This window comes from Pagrus major, chromosome 5 (assembly GCF_040436345.1).
Source record: "Pagrus major chromosome 5, Pma_NU_1.0".
Taxonomy (NCBI): domain Eukaryota; kingdom Metazoa; phylum Chordata; class Actinopteri; order Spariformes; family Sparidae; genus Pagrus; species Pagrus major.
Genome location: NC_133219.1, coordinates 5,483,805 through 5,498,550, shown reverse-complemented (window position 1 = coordinate 5,498,550; position 14,746 = coordinate 5,483,805). Strand labels below are relative to the sequence as shown.

Sequence of the window (14,746 nt, the reverse complement as noted above, 5' to 3'; positions counted from 1 at the left end):
TTCCAAAGAGCCCTGAACAGATCTGGCTGCGGCCCTGCCTCGTGTCAGGGCAGGGCAGCAGAGGTGGGCGGGGAGGCGCTGCGACCTGGACCGCTGCCTCCCCCCCGCCCCCGGGACATCCATTCATCCAGCGGATAAACAGTCAGCCTCTGCTGCTCACATCCTTACAACATGTGAAGACAACCAGTGACGGTGACGCTTTAAACGAGCAGTTGGTGCTTTGGTTCTGTTGGACGGGAGACAATCAGGAAACTACAGAGGAAACTCCTTCAGGCTGACGATGAGCACCGCCTGCCTCACTCTGCATGGTATTATAATAAGTATTTCACCTTCAATACACCAGTTTGTTTAAATGGCACAGATTGGTTCTTCTAACTTTGGTCTTGTTAGTTGTGTTGAGTTTTGGTGACAACAGTCCAACTCATTCACAGTATGATCGCTGGTGTCTCCTCTTCTCGCAGTGCTGGTGCTGTGCGGATTCCTCAGTGCGCAGGAGCAGCTGCTGCCCGGGTCCTGCAACTTTGAGCTGGGCACCTGTGGCTACACATCAGACCTGGACTATGGCAGCTGGAGCATGAATGAAGAAGGTACAGTGTCACTATAAGCTGTGCTGTGCTTGGCAAAATCTCCAGGAGCTGCAGATTTTTTGATAGAGCAAAAATGTGTGACAAACTGAGCATTATAATGAAATATAGGTCTGCTGTAGTGCCCAGCTGTATTAAAACAAATGTCACATCATCATTTTGATAGTTCTTCCAGTGAAAATGAAAATTATGATGCAACAGTGATCATTCACACTAATTGTGAATCATATTGCAATCGTGACATTTGTTAAAATAATCAAAACATTTTTACCATACCGTGCAGGTCTGGTGTTGAACCTGGCCACAAATATTCTGTAACCTCTCAAAAGTAAAATGTTAGACATGAAGAAATATATTGAATATGTCAAAATGATAATAAATGTACACTTACTTATTTGGAAAATCAAACGTGGCCACTGCAGGCCAAGCCAAGAGGCCGAAAAATGTAGCCAACACAGATGTACCAAAAACTGCAGATCTTCAAATGGTCAGTTGATGCTGGCTTCAGAAGTAAGTCAACCCTCTAAGAGCCCATGTTAACAGACCATGGTTCTAACAATTCAAATCTTGATGCAGCTTCAGAGGTGGAGCCCCACTTATTCCTATCAAAGCTGCTCAGTGACGCATGAAGCCAAAAAGGCTCAACTTCCAGGTATATCATTACCTGGATCTTCCATGTTGTGGGGCCTGAAGAGCATCACTAGAGACTTCTGCCGACCCAACTGAACTTGATCTCTCAGCTGTGATTGTGGTGCTGATGTCTTTTGGGGAATTTCTAATGCAGATATTGGACAACCAATATGGTTGGTGCATTTAATTGGACTAACAGACTGGAGCGGGTGGACAGATGCATGTGTTTTGGATGACCCTGTTAGGGTTAAGAGGCAGACAGCTGCTGGAGCTGGTGAGCTCTAGAGGAGACCGCTGGAGCCCAGAGCTTGTGGAAGAATGAACAGTGGGAGTCGAGGGGAGCAAGAAGTTTGTTTTTCAAACTCTTGGGATTAAAAAGTAGATTCATCTCTACTCTCTCCTGCCATAGCAAACCACCAATATGCCTAAATCAACTTCATGTTACTGTAATGCTTGTGACTGATTGCTGAATGGAGAGGAAGTGTTCTTTATTTTTGATTGTACATAGAAGAGATGGGAAAAGAAAGGACCCTGCATGATAAAAAAAACAGAGTATCTGGTGAGAGCTCACTGTAGTCAGAGACAAACCTGAACACAAACACAGACACACACCCTCTGTTGTGTAATGTACAGAAATGTTTCTGTTTGGAACCTGCAGTCAAATTCACACGACTACCTTGAACACACAATTTATCCCACGATCAAACTGACGGGAGGTGAAATTCGCTTCTCTTTATGTGTGAACACAGATAGCTTGTTAGCCTTAGCTAGCTTGGTAGCTTCCAGCTAGGTGGGCTGGTTCAACTAACTAGACTCATTTCAGCTCAGCCCACACTCCCCTTTCAGGAAGTTCTATTGTTTGGCAGATCGTAGGTAGTACATGATTTATTGATTGATTTACAATATTAACATAGCCCATTGCAGGTGTATGGAGTAACATCAGAAGGTTTATTTTAAATTTAAATAAATAAATACAATTAAAATAAGATATAAAATAGAATGTAAAATGATTCTATATATTTTACATGTTAAATAAAATAAACATTTGAGGATTAGTGTGTGAACATAACCTTGTTGATGTATTTAAGGCTAGCGTTACTTCAGTTAAAGAGTGTTGTGTGGGAGACCCTTTTTTTAATTTAGATGAATTTTCTGTCCTTCCTTTTATTCATACTGTCTTCAGTAAACCCATGATATGTTAACTGAGAACCTTATTAATATTTATGACATAATGACTAAACTTTCAGAAAGGACAGCAGACTATCACTATCAATGATTGTCAGCTGACAGCACAATGAGTCAGTGGACTAGCAGCAGCTATGATGACACTTGCGTTGTCTTAGGAAATTCATCTCAAGTGGAAATGGATGAATCTTTGTTTACTATTCTTATGCACTCCTGCACTTATTAATACATACATTGAAACATAATATACTCAAATTAAAAACAAGTTTATTATTCACTTTTTTGTGCTAAAGGCAGAACTTTCTCTTTGGCTTGCATGTGCATAAATCTATTAAAAATGGTACATTAAAACACATGACATCCAGATATGACAGGATATAATGTATATATGTACACACACATTTATACACATAAAGATTTTCTTAGAAACTCAGAAACTTTTCTCCTCTTTCTCTGCTGTCCTTACAGATAGCCTTCTTCATAGTTTGCTGTCCTGCATCAGGATCCTAATATTTCTCGAAGAAAGGAGTAGGGTGGAGAAAAAACAGCTGGCTCAATTCAGCAGGAACAATCTTGCTAACACTAAGGTTACAGCAAAAACATAGCCTGTATGAGGTTATCATATTCAAACAGTGTTTGCACTTTTTTCACAAACAAAGATTACACTTTTGGAAAGAGTAATGTTTGGTTTATTAAAAGTAATGATCTTAGAAAGGCTTGCAAAACCCAGGGAGTTCAGATGCAGGGTGATGGTGCTGTCTTATTGAAGGTTTTCAGGCTCCAATGAATCCCCTTGCTGTTCTTGTGCTGAAAGAGAGAGAGAATAAGACAGGGAGAAAATGACAGAGGAGAAAGGGTTTGACACGCTGTAGGCTTGGATGGAAAACTGCTTGGGGAGATGGTCTTTGTTCCCGAACTTAAGTTACGGAACTTACTTGTGATCATTAATGGCTTTTGAAAAGCATCACTACCTGATATGAAATCCAGCTCACCGGATTCAAATGATCAGCTCACCATCAACCTCTGCTGATCCCTGATAACGACCCATTTATTTGAATCAGGTGTGGCAAACATCTAAAACATGCAGGGCAGGCGGCTGCTGGACCAGGATGGAAAAAAACTGATAGCATGGAAGCATTAGTCTGCTGGGCCGCCGACTGAGGGAACAGGAACAGGAGTCTGCTGGGCCGCCGACCAAGGAACAGTAACAGGAGTCTGCTGGGCCGCCGACCGAGGAACAGGAACAGGATTCGCTGGGCCGCTGAGGTGTGGCAAACATCTAAAACATGCAGGGCAGGGTCTGCTGGACCAGGATGGAAAAAAAACTGATAGAAGCATGGAAGCATTAGTCTGCTGGGCCGCTGACCAAGGAACAGGAACAGGAGTTTGCTGGGCCGCCGACCGAGGAACAGGAACAGGAGTTGCTGGGCTCCCGACCGAGAACCAGAGTCTGATGTCGACTGGGCCGCAGACCGAGGAACAGGAACAGATGTCAACTGGGCCGCTGAGGTGCGGCAAACATCTAAAACATGCAGGGCAGGGGCTACTGGACCAGGATGGAAAAAAAACTGACAGAAGCATGGAAGCAGTTGTCTGCTGGGCCCCGGACCGAAGAACAGGAAGTAGTTGTCTGCTGGGCCGCCGACTGAGGAACAGGAACAGGAGTCTGCTGAGCTGCCGACCGAGGAACAGGAACAGGAGTCTGCTGGGCCGCCGACCGAGGAACAGGAACAGGAGTCGCTGGGCCGCCGACTGAGAACCAGAGTCTGATGTCGACTGGGCCGCAGACCGAGGAACAGGAACAGGAGTCGCTGGGCCGCCGACTGAGAACCAGAGTCTGATGTCGACTGGGCCGCAGACCGAGGAACAGGAACAGGAGTCAGCCAGGCCGCCTACTGGGAGTCTGATGGGAAATCAACTGACCCAGTAAGAGGCTCAGGGTCACGAGGTGCATTGATTAACCCAGAGACAGGAATGGCGTCCGCCTGAGTGAGCTCTGAAACAGTCGCTGGCTGGAAGCTAGCCAGCCAGTGGCTAGCTGACAGAGGAGCTGGAGAAAGGCTAGCAGGCTGGTGGCTAGCAGATGCAGGAGCTGGCTGGAGGCTGACAAAATTACAGAAATGTCTCTCACCAAGGTCTCTGATGGATCCGCAGATATGGCAGGCAGAATCAGACAGGATATTTGCTGGGTGCGCAGAGCATTTAGTCCAGACACATTTGTAGACCGGAATCACAAGGGTTACAATATCAGGCAGAGACAGGCAAACAACGAGCTCGTGAAGGCGGAAGCCAACAGGTAAAAATGCATACGTGTTCACACAACAGCAAAGAACAACTCACTCTGCAGTGTAACTGAGGTGAGTTTACTGGGGATCAGACGAGATGAGTTGGTCAGAGGCAGGCAAGGTTGGCAGCAGGAAATCAGTCACTCATTGGAACAACGTTGGAAGAACGAGCTGAGACAATAACTGTGTTTCATGGGCTCATCATGTAGGAGCAAGTAAGTTTTACACTGACGTTAACATCTTTCAGGGATCCCATTTTTTAATATTGTTTCAAGATAGCTATTGATTTTGTTTCCCATATGAAGTATACAGTAATACTAGCTTAATGTTTGATGTAAGAAAAGCTAACATACCTTGTAAAAGTTTGCTACGGGCCTGACATTATTGAAGTTTGCTAAAGCTAGCGGGCTAACTGGTAACCTAGCTAGTCTCTACCAGCTCTGTGATTCACACACCTCCATAAACAGTGTCGTTAAATCCCAACCATAATACAGTTTACCTATTTACCTAGCAGCAACACTCAACAAAAAGTACCAATACTTTCAGTATTACTGTTCCATATTACCATATGTCTTGAGAACCACTTATCTGTAAAAAGTCATCTTTTCATAAAGTCAGAAAAACAGCCTGTTTTTAGATTTAATTCATCTTAAGCAGTAGGACAATGTACTTGAATTATTGAAAGATATCCATGCACAAAATGTCCCCTGTGACCATTTTATATTGTTTTATATTACACCATTAGATTGTTATTATTCATGCACGCATTATTAATATGAAAGCGGGATTTTACTGTTGTAGTTAGTTAAAGGGCAGCTCTTTTGTGTTGCATCTAATGGTTGTTTTCATTCTGGATTCATCAGCTGATGATTTTGTACATTAATTAGTTGTTTGGTTTGTAAAAAGTTACAAAATGGTGAGTAATGTTGTCACAATTACCAAGAGCCAAGATTGACACCTTCACAAGTTTGGTTTAGTCCAAACCTCAAAATTATTCAAATCATTTAAAGGAAACACAGAACATCTTCACATATGTGAAGCTGGAAACATGAAATTGTTTTTACATGAAAAATGACTAAACGATTATCAAAATATTTCCAAAACAATTTTCTATAAATCGACTTAGTGATTCATCAACTTATCATTTCAGCTGTGCTTGTATAAACTGCTGGGTAGTTTAATGTATAACAAGATGTCATATTTCATAAACTAATAATATGGTTTGTGTGAAAATAAGAGAGTAAATAAATAAATAACTAGTAATACTAAATAAATAAGATAAGAAGGAAAAAGTTGTGTCAACAAGTTTGTAAATTAATTCCTTCTTCATTTATTACACATAATGACATTCAATGGCAAAGTATAATCTGTATATGAAGGGCAGTGTGTCTCTCAAAGGTGAGGTCCATAGTTCCTCTGGGTCCTCACATTCCACAGCCATTGTTCATGGTGCAGGCAATGCCGTAAGCCTGCTGAACACAGCATTTACAACCTGAGACCAAACTGCTTAAGTTTAGATAAAGATACAAGGAAATAATTCAAAACTTTCATAGTTGTCCTAATCGAAAACCATATAATCCCTAACATTACACCTTGTTTACCTACATTTCGCATATTTCTCATATCAGGTGATTCAGAGTAATTGTAGTAATGTTACACTCAATTAAAAATCTATCGTCTATTTCAGCACCATGGACAGTGCCGTTGATTTATTGTAATGTATGTAATGCTACTGATCTTGACAGATTTTGTCACGAACCTCTGTCAGATAAAGGATTAATGAGTCAGGCAGAATAGACTAACATATTCAACTAAACAACCCCACTGCTCCTGCACTCTGATACTAGGGGATGGACGCCTGCAGCCCATTGCAATCCCACGTAACGTAAGCGCTACCTTCGCCTTACTAAAAGGGAGTGTTGAAGGAGCTCAGTCCATTACTAAGCTACTGAGGCATTTATCGCGGAGTAACTTGGTTGACGCGCCACTCGCTATTGTTCGTTTGTTGTGTTGAATCAGAGTCCAGATGAGAGTCCCTTGATTGAATAATTGTGAATGGTTTTATTCCAATTCCAAAGTATATAACAAATTCTCCTTAGCGCCATAGCGGTCAAAAACCATATGCCCTTCCGGGTCAAAACACCTGCCAACAATAGTGACGTTGCTTCCTATATACACCTGTGCCCCTAAATGACAGCACAGCGACACCACACCCACACAGTGTGAACTACATTTTACAAAGACACCCATACAACATATTTGGCTCCTATACACCGGCCCCTAATTGTTAATGGCAAATAGACATAACAATTCAAACATAACAAAAAACAAAACAAAAAACAAAACAAAAAACAAAACAGAAAATGAGCCAAATGTTATGACAATCCAATTTACAATTCAGCATAGACACATTTATATTTCATGTACCAAACAGAGTTTTGTCACAGGCCTTTCAATAATGTTGGTCTTTGTCTGCAACCTCACAGAACGCACAAGTCCTTGTTTGTCTGGAAAAACCTCCAGAACCTTGCCAAGTGGCCAGGAACCACGTGGAGCTGAAGAATCCATTATAACCACAATATCTCCAGCTGTCAAACTTCTTTTCTTCTTGTTCCACTTTTGCCTCTCTTGGAGCAAGGGCAGGTACTCCTGTATCCATCTCTTCCAGAAAAGATCTGAGAGGTACTGTACTTGTCTCCAGCGCCTTTTCACATACAGGTCATGAGGTTCGAACACTCCAGGTGGCAATGCTGGTTTACCCTTTAAGAGAAGTATGTGGTTCGGCGTGAGAGGTTCCAGGTCGTTGACATCGTCTGAAAGCTTGGTGATTGGACGATCATTCAAAATGGCCTCCACTTCACAGAACACTGTATGAAGTCCATCATCATCCAGCTTCTGCTGATGTAGAACAGAACTGAGAACTCTTCTTACCAGGCGGATCATCCTTTCCCATACACCACCATGGTGTGAGCCTGCTGGTGGATTGAAACTCCAATGGATTCCAACCTGTGAGAGAACTCCTCGAATCCTGTCCTGATTCAAAGCAGTTAGAGCCTGCTTCAGTTCTCTGTCTGCCCCAACGAAGTTAGTGCCATTGTCTGACGTGAGGTGTGCCACCTGTCCTCTTCTGCTGATAAAACGCCGCAGAGCATTGATACATGCATCTGTGTCCAGTGAATTAGCCACTTCAAGGTGTACGGCCCTGCTTGCCATGCAAGTGAATATCACTCCGTACCGCTTGCAGGTTGACCTTCCTCTCCTAACTTCAACTGGTCCAAAGTAATCTACTCCTGTGTTGGTAAAAGGTGGTAGATCAGGAAGGATTCTCATCTTCGGCAGATCCGCCATTTTTTGTTCCACGGCTCTTCCATTGTAACGTCTACAAAAGATGCATTCCCCAATGATCTTCCTGACAGCTGAGTTGGCCTTTGTGATCCAAAACTTCTTCCTAACCTTTGACAATGTGTGAGTCCGTCCACTATGGCCCAGACTCTGATGTACATGCCTAAGAATGAGCATAGAGACGTGTTGATCTTTGGAGAGAATGAGTGGATGCTTAGCTTCCTCCGGCATGGCTCCTCTACTCAATCTTCCTCCGACTCTCAAGTGTCCATTCTCCAAAACTGGATCCAGTCTGTATATGGGACTCCTTCGGCTCACTGCCCTTCTCCCAGATGATAAAGCAGAAATCTCCTCACCAAATCTCTTCTGCTGACAGTAACGAATTATGGCCATTTCTGCTGTCAATAATTCATCCAGCATCAGAGTGCCACTTCTGGATTTCGTTGTGACCCGCTGTCCTTTAGCCCGCCTTGAACTGTTCTGACTGCTTTGCTCCTGACAATTAACCACAGAAGCCTCCAACTGCTTCTTCGAGCGACTCTGCGCCAACAACATGGCCTTCACTCTGAGGACCCAGGCAACTGCTCTCTTGAGCCTCCTCCAATCAGAAAAGTACGTAATGAGCTGGTCAGTAGGACTAGAGATGTCACCCACACTGATGGTATTCACTGCTACCTCTTTCCTGACCTCTTGGTCATCAGAGTCCATTGAGACGTCCATCACAGTTTTAGGCCAGTCTTCCTCCTGCTTCCAAAGAAATGCAGGACTTTTGAGCCACCTGCTGTTGTTCAGAAAGTCAGTGACCTTCATTCCCCTCGATGCATCATCCGCTGGATTGTCCTTGGAACTGACATGCCTCCATTGTGAGGGTTCAGATGTTTCCCTGATGGTTGAGATTCTGTTGGCCACGAACGTATGAAAGCGTCTGTCCTCGTTGTTAAGATATTTCAACACTGAAGTACTGTCTGTCCAAAAGACTGAATCCTCCACCTGGATGTCCAACTCTGCCTTCAGCAACGAGTCCACTCTGGCAGCAAGAACAGCTGCTGTCAACTCCAGTCGAGGAATAGTTACAGCCTTCAGTGGTGTTACTCTGGCTTTCCCAAGCATAAAAGCCACATGGATGTAATTTTCATGGTTTAACATCCGGATGTATGAGACAGTTCCATACCCACTTTCACTGGCATCTGCAAAATGATGTAGTTGGGCACATTTGATCTCTCCGAACTCCACTGGCTTTACGCACCTTTCCACATTGAATGCAGCCAACTGATCCAAGTCTTCCAACCACCTTTTCCATTGGGGTACGATATCCCTCGGTAGCTCATCATCCCATCCACAGCCTCTTCTACAGAGTTCTTGCTGCATAATCTTGGCTGACAAGGTGACTGGTCCCAGAAAACCCAACGGGTCATACACTGAGCTGACAACGGACAGCATGCCACGTCTGGTTAGAGCCTGTTGTTTCACCTCCATCTTGAACCTGAAAGAGTCGGTCTCAACACACCATTGTAAACCCAGAGCTCTTTCCACTGGAAGCTTATCCCGGTCCAGATCCAACTCTGTTAGGTCCTTGGTTCTTTGATCCTCTTTGATGGCTTGTAATACCACACGACTATTGCTGATCCATTTTTCCAAAATGAAACCACCCCTTTTACATAGAGCACAAAGATCTTTTATCATTTGAATGGCCTCTTTTTCAGTGGCTGAACTCTTCAAACAGTCATCCACATAAAAATTCTGCTTGACAGACTGAATCACCTCATTCAAAAACTCAGACTGGTTGTCATCAGCAGTTTTCCTCAGTGCATAGCTTGCGCAACTAGGAGACGATACAGCGCCAAACAGGTGTACTGTCATCCGATGTTCCATGAGGTCCTGAGTGATGTCCCCATTTGGCCACCAAAGAAAGCGAAGGAAATCTCTGTCTTCCTCAGCGACTTTGACTTGATGAAACATAGCCTGAATATCGCCCATAAATGACACTGGTTCCCTCCTGAAACGAAGAAGAACTCCCAACAAAGAGCTGGTAAGGTTAGGACCCTGCAGCAGTTCGCTATTCAAGGATGCACCTTGAAATGTGACTCCACAGTCAAACACCACACGGAGGGATCCTTTCCGTGGATGGTGGACACCATGGTGAGGGATGTACCACACCTTCCCCTTTTCACGATGCAGCTGTTGCTGAGGCACTTGCTCTGCATAGTTCTTACTAATGAGTGTGTTCATGTACCCAGCATACTCCTGGTGAAAGTGTAAATTCTTCAGGAATCTTTTCTTCAAACCCTGGATCCTTTGCTTAGCCACTGCAAAATTATTAGGCAAACAGATCTCCTTGTTCTTATACGGCAATCTCAAACAATATCTTCCCTCCTGAAGTACTGCTGAGTGCTCCATAATTTCCAGGAACTTGAGGTCTTCTCTGGACATTTCTTTCTCCTTTGCAGTCTTCTCATTAAACTCGTGGTTGTACTGCTTAATCAGCATTTCTTCGAGTTTACCAATAGAGATCCTGTTCACCACAGCCAAGGGCAGATCCGCTTCTGAAGCACCACTGTTTCCACTCAGTGGACCATTAACAACCCATCCCAGTACCGTCTTGACAGCATACGGGCCACTCCCGCAACTGTTAATGACCTCCCACGGTTCTAATATTTTAGGAGCGTTGGTTCCTATCAACATGTCAACATTTGCATTTATATTCGGGATGTTCACCTTTGACAAATATGGCCAGTTTGCCAGTTCTTCAGGTGTCACCATATCATCAACAGTGACCGGCATTTTCATCTGGGTGAGAACTTCAGGAAGAACATGAAAGTTATTGCTGTCCAGATCAGATACCTCCAAACCAGTGAGAGAGTAAGCTGGAACAACTCTTTTTTGCCCCATTGTGCCCAACACAAAGTTGATTTTTTTTCCTGTGACATTCAACTTCTGCATTAGGTGCTCTGAACAGAATGTGGCTGAACTTCCTGGGTCCAAAAACGCATAAGTTTGAATGATGTGATTTCCTTTTGCGCTTTTAACCTTTACAGGAAGGATGGATAGCACACAGCGGTCCTTACCGGCCCCTGTATGTCCACATGTTTTGAGTGAAGTTGACTGTTTAGATGTTTCCAATGGTTCCAGGGCTGGTTGCCTTTTGATATGAAGCACAGTGGGATGAGTTTGACCACAAACCTTGCATGTCAGGCGCCTCTCACACTCACGGCTCATGTGTCCCACACATAAACATGCAAAACAAATCCCCTTTCCTCTCAGAAACTGAAGTTTTTCCTTATGCTTCTTTTCCATGAACTGCTTGCACTCCTCTAACGAGTGGCTACGAGCACAGCAAAGGCATCCAGCCTTTTCAGCCTTCCTTGGATCTGACATTGACTCTTTGCATTCCTCGGGCACTTCCATAGATGTTACTGTGGTGGCCATGACATTTCCTTTTATGTTATTTTTGGGTTGTGGCTTAAACCCAGCACCAGTCCTTATCCCAGCAACACCAAATGGCTCCTGTATTTCACCAAACAGAGGATCAGACAGAATACTGACACGACGCTCAATAAACACGACCAGATCAACAAAGCGAGCTGGTTGACTAGTTGTCTCTATTTTATCATGAGCTATTGTTCTCCATTGCTCCCTCATTTTGAATGGCAACCTGGATAAAATGGCTCTCATGTTTACGGCCATGTCCAGTTCCTGCATATACTGGAACTCCTCCATTACGTTGCAGCATCCCCTCAGAAACAAGGCATAGGATTGGAGTGCTTTCACGTCCTCAGATTTTATTGTCTGCCAGGCCAGAGCTTTTCCCATATAAGCCCTTGCAATTGTGTACTGATTTCCAAAATGTTTCTGGAGAAGATTCTTTGCCACTGCATAGCCCCGCTCAGGAGCCATATGCTGGCAGCTACGCACCAGTTCACGGGGCTGTCCTCTAGTAAATTGTTCCAAATAGTACAAACAATCTGCCATTCCTGCCTTTTCCTCCACTCCTTGCTCAAATGCTCTGATGAATGTCCTGTATTGTAGAGGGTCCCCTTCAAATGTGGGAATATCTCGTGGTGGAAGTGTCATCAGATGTTGTTGCTGCACCAGAGATGCTGTGATTTCATTTTGCCTGTGCATGATGGTAAGTACTTGTTGATGGTTTGCAGGTTGAGCAGTTGTTGAGTGATGTTGAACATGTTGTGTCAAATCATTTTGCTGTGTTGGTTTCCACACTTCAGGCTGGTACTCCTTTGCTCTAGGATTTAACACACTGACAGACTCCTTTTTCCTTTTTTCCTTTTCCAAATAGGAATTCATGCCGTTATTGGTTCCTTGAGATGAACTTTTCCCATCCGACGCCTGTAATACTGCCAGCCTAGCAGTAGATGCGGCTATTTCGGTTTCCAAGTCAAGCTGCTCTTTTTTCCTCCTCAGCTGCTGTTCCTGTTCCTCCAAAGCATGTCTTTCCTTTAAAGCTGCAGCACGAGCAACAAGTGCAGCCTTTTCTGCCTCTGCCTTTATGGCTGCAGAAGATGTGGTACTTGACCTGCAACTGTTATGGCTCTTGTGACTTGAGCGTTTGCTTACATTGGACACACTGTCATTAGGATTAATATCATCCATAACATTACCTTTTTCATTTGCATTATTTTCATCACATGAAATCCACTTTTTTGTATCAGCAATACAATCATTGATGGACAACATTTTTGCCTTGAACCATATATCATGCTTTTCTTTTTCATCACATGGCAATAAACCCAACAGACAGGTATGCATGTATTTTATCTCATCACAAACTTCAAACAATTCCCCAAGAGCTTTAATTACCTGTGGTTTATCATGCTGCCACATTAAACCTTGTAGTGATTTTCTTATATTGGCTGCTTTGTTAAACTTGGCTTTTCTGCCAGCTTGCAACCTGTCCAGCTCATTCGCAAGCGCCTTTGCAGTGAGCTTAACCACGCGTCTTGGAGTTTGCGCCTCATCACCGCCAGATGCACCGCTGAGCTTTTTAACAGTTTGCTCATTAGTTCCGGTCAAATTAATGTCAGACACCGCGTCATGAGTCTCCATTGTAATAGTCACTTAAGTCACTTAATCCACAGATCGGGCAGAAAACGAACCGACGAAACGCCTATTGCTCCCACCCTTCGGCAACCAATGCATTGGATTTATGTGTGCACACAATTTAAATGGCCATATAGTGTAGCGCTACACATACCTCCGTGCCTTGGGTGCTTTGCAGAGATCTGGCGGTCCGATGATCAGCTGATCCCACAACCCGGCGGTCCTATGGCCCGATGCTCCACAGCCAGCACATTAGCACCGCAGCTCCTGCGTCCTCCTCCAGATGCAGACGTTTTCCTCACCGTGTCACCGCTACTGTCCTCTCCAATCACTCCGATCCAAACCAAAACGTGCCGAAGTGTCCAAAAACAAAGCTCCAACTGATGCGGGAACCCGGCGGTCCTATGGCCCGATGCTCCACAGCCAGCACATTAGCACATTAGCACCGCAGCTCCTGCGTCCTCCTCCAGATGCAGACACTTTCCTCACCGTGTCACCGATACTGTCCTCTCCAATCACTCCGATCCGAACCAAAACGTGCCGAAGTGTCCAAAAAACAAAGCTCCAACTGATGCAAGGTTTTTGACTAATGTTGAAGGAGCTCAGTCCATTACTAAGCTACTGAGGCATTTATCGCGGAGTAACTTGGTTGACGCGCCACTCGCTATTGTTCGTTTGTTGTGTTGAATCAGAGTCCAGATGAGAGTCCCTTGATTGAATAATTGTGAATGGTTTTATTCCAATTCCAAAGTATATAACAAATTCTCCTTAGCGCCATAGCGGTCAAAAACCATATGCCCTTCCGGGTCAAAACACCTGCCAACAATAGTGACGTTGCTTCCTATATACACCTGTGCCCCTAAATGACAGCACAGCGACACCACACCCACACAGTGTGAACTACATTTTACAAAGACACCCATACAACATATTTGGCTCCTATAGGGAGCATCCAAATGTTTGGATTTTACCTTCACCTAGGCCACAGTCTTCAATGTCAATGGACAAGCCACAAACTCCTTTGTGTTTACTAAACACGTTCCGCATCCAGAAGACACGGTGCACAATCCAGCCTCTCATCATTGCAGAAGTGAGGACTTCTCTCAGAGTAATAAAGGCAATGCCATTTATCCATGCTGAGAAGCGAGCTGGAATAACAAGGTGGATGGAGACACGCTAATGCCACCAGTGCGATCACAAGTGAGGCTTAATTTAGTGTCTAGGCAGATACTAAACACGGCTGTGGCTCAAGAAGTAGAGCAGTCGCCCACCAATCGGAAGGTCGTTGGTTGGACTTCTGATTCCCCTGCAGTCTAAATGTCAGTGTATCGGTGTGTATGAATGGTTATTGCATGGTAGCCTCTGTCACCAGTGTGTGAATGGGTGAATGCTGACTTGATAGCGTGCATTGTATGCTTTAGGATGCATCTGTGAGTTTTGTGGACCGCAGAGTCTGATTTGCTGCTGTTTTACACTGTAAAACAATGTAATTGCTGTTTTCTTTGTACTCATCACAAGATGATTTAAGCTTCTCCAATTTGCGGAGCCAAGTGTTAGCTTAGCTGCTGTGTTAGCTCAGCCGCTGTGTTAGCTTAGCCGCTGTTTGAGCACACAATAAGGCGCATTTTTTATCACGGAAGAATGACTAGTGGAAGGTGATCGAGC

General features: G+C 44.2%; 1 protein-coding gene across 1 annotated transcript in view; it reads left to right on the top strand.

Annotated features, from left to right (window-relative positions):
- The first annotated feature begins 275 nt into the window (after window positions 1-275).
- mamdc2a (MAM domain containing 2a) overlaps window positions 276-14,746 on the top strand; it is a 39,973-nt gene continuing 25,502 nt past the window's right edge. The window contains exons 1-2 of the mRNA XM_073466901.1: window positions 276-308; window positions 462-587. Coding sequence (XP_073323002.1) covers window positions 281-308; window positions 462-587 — 154 coding nt within the window. The 5' untranslated portion in view covers window positions 276-280. The remainder of the gene's footprint in view (window positions 309-461; window positions 588-14,746) is intronic.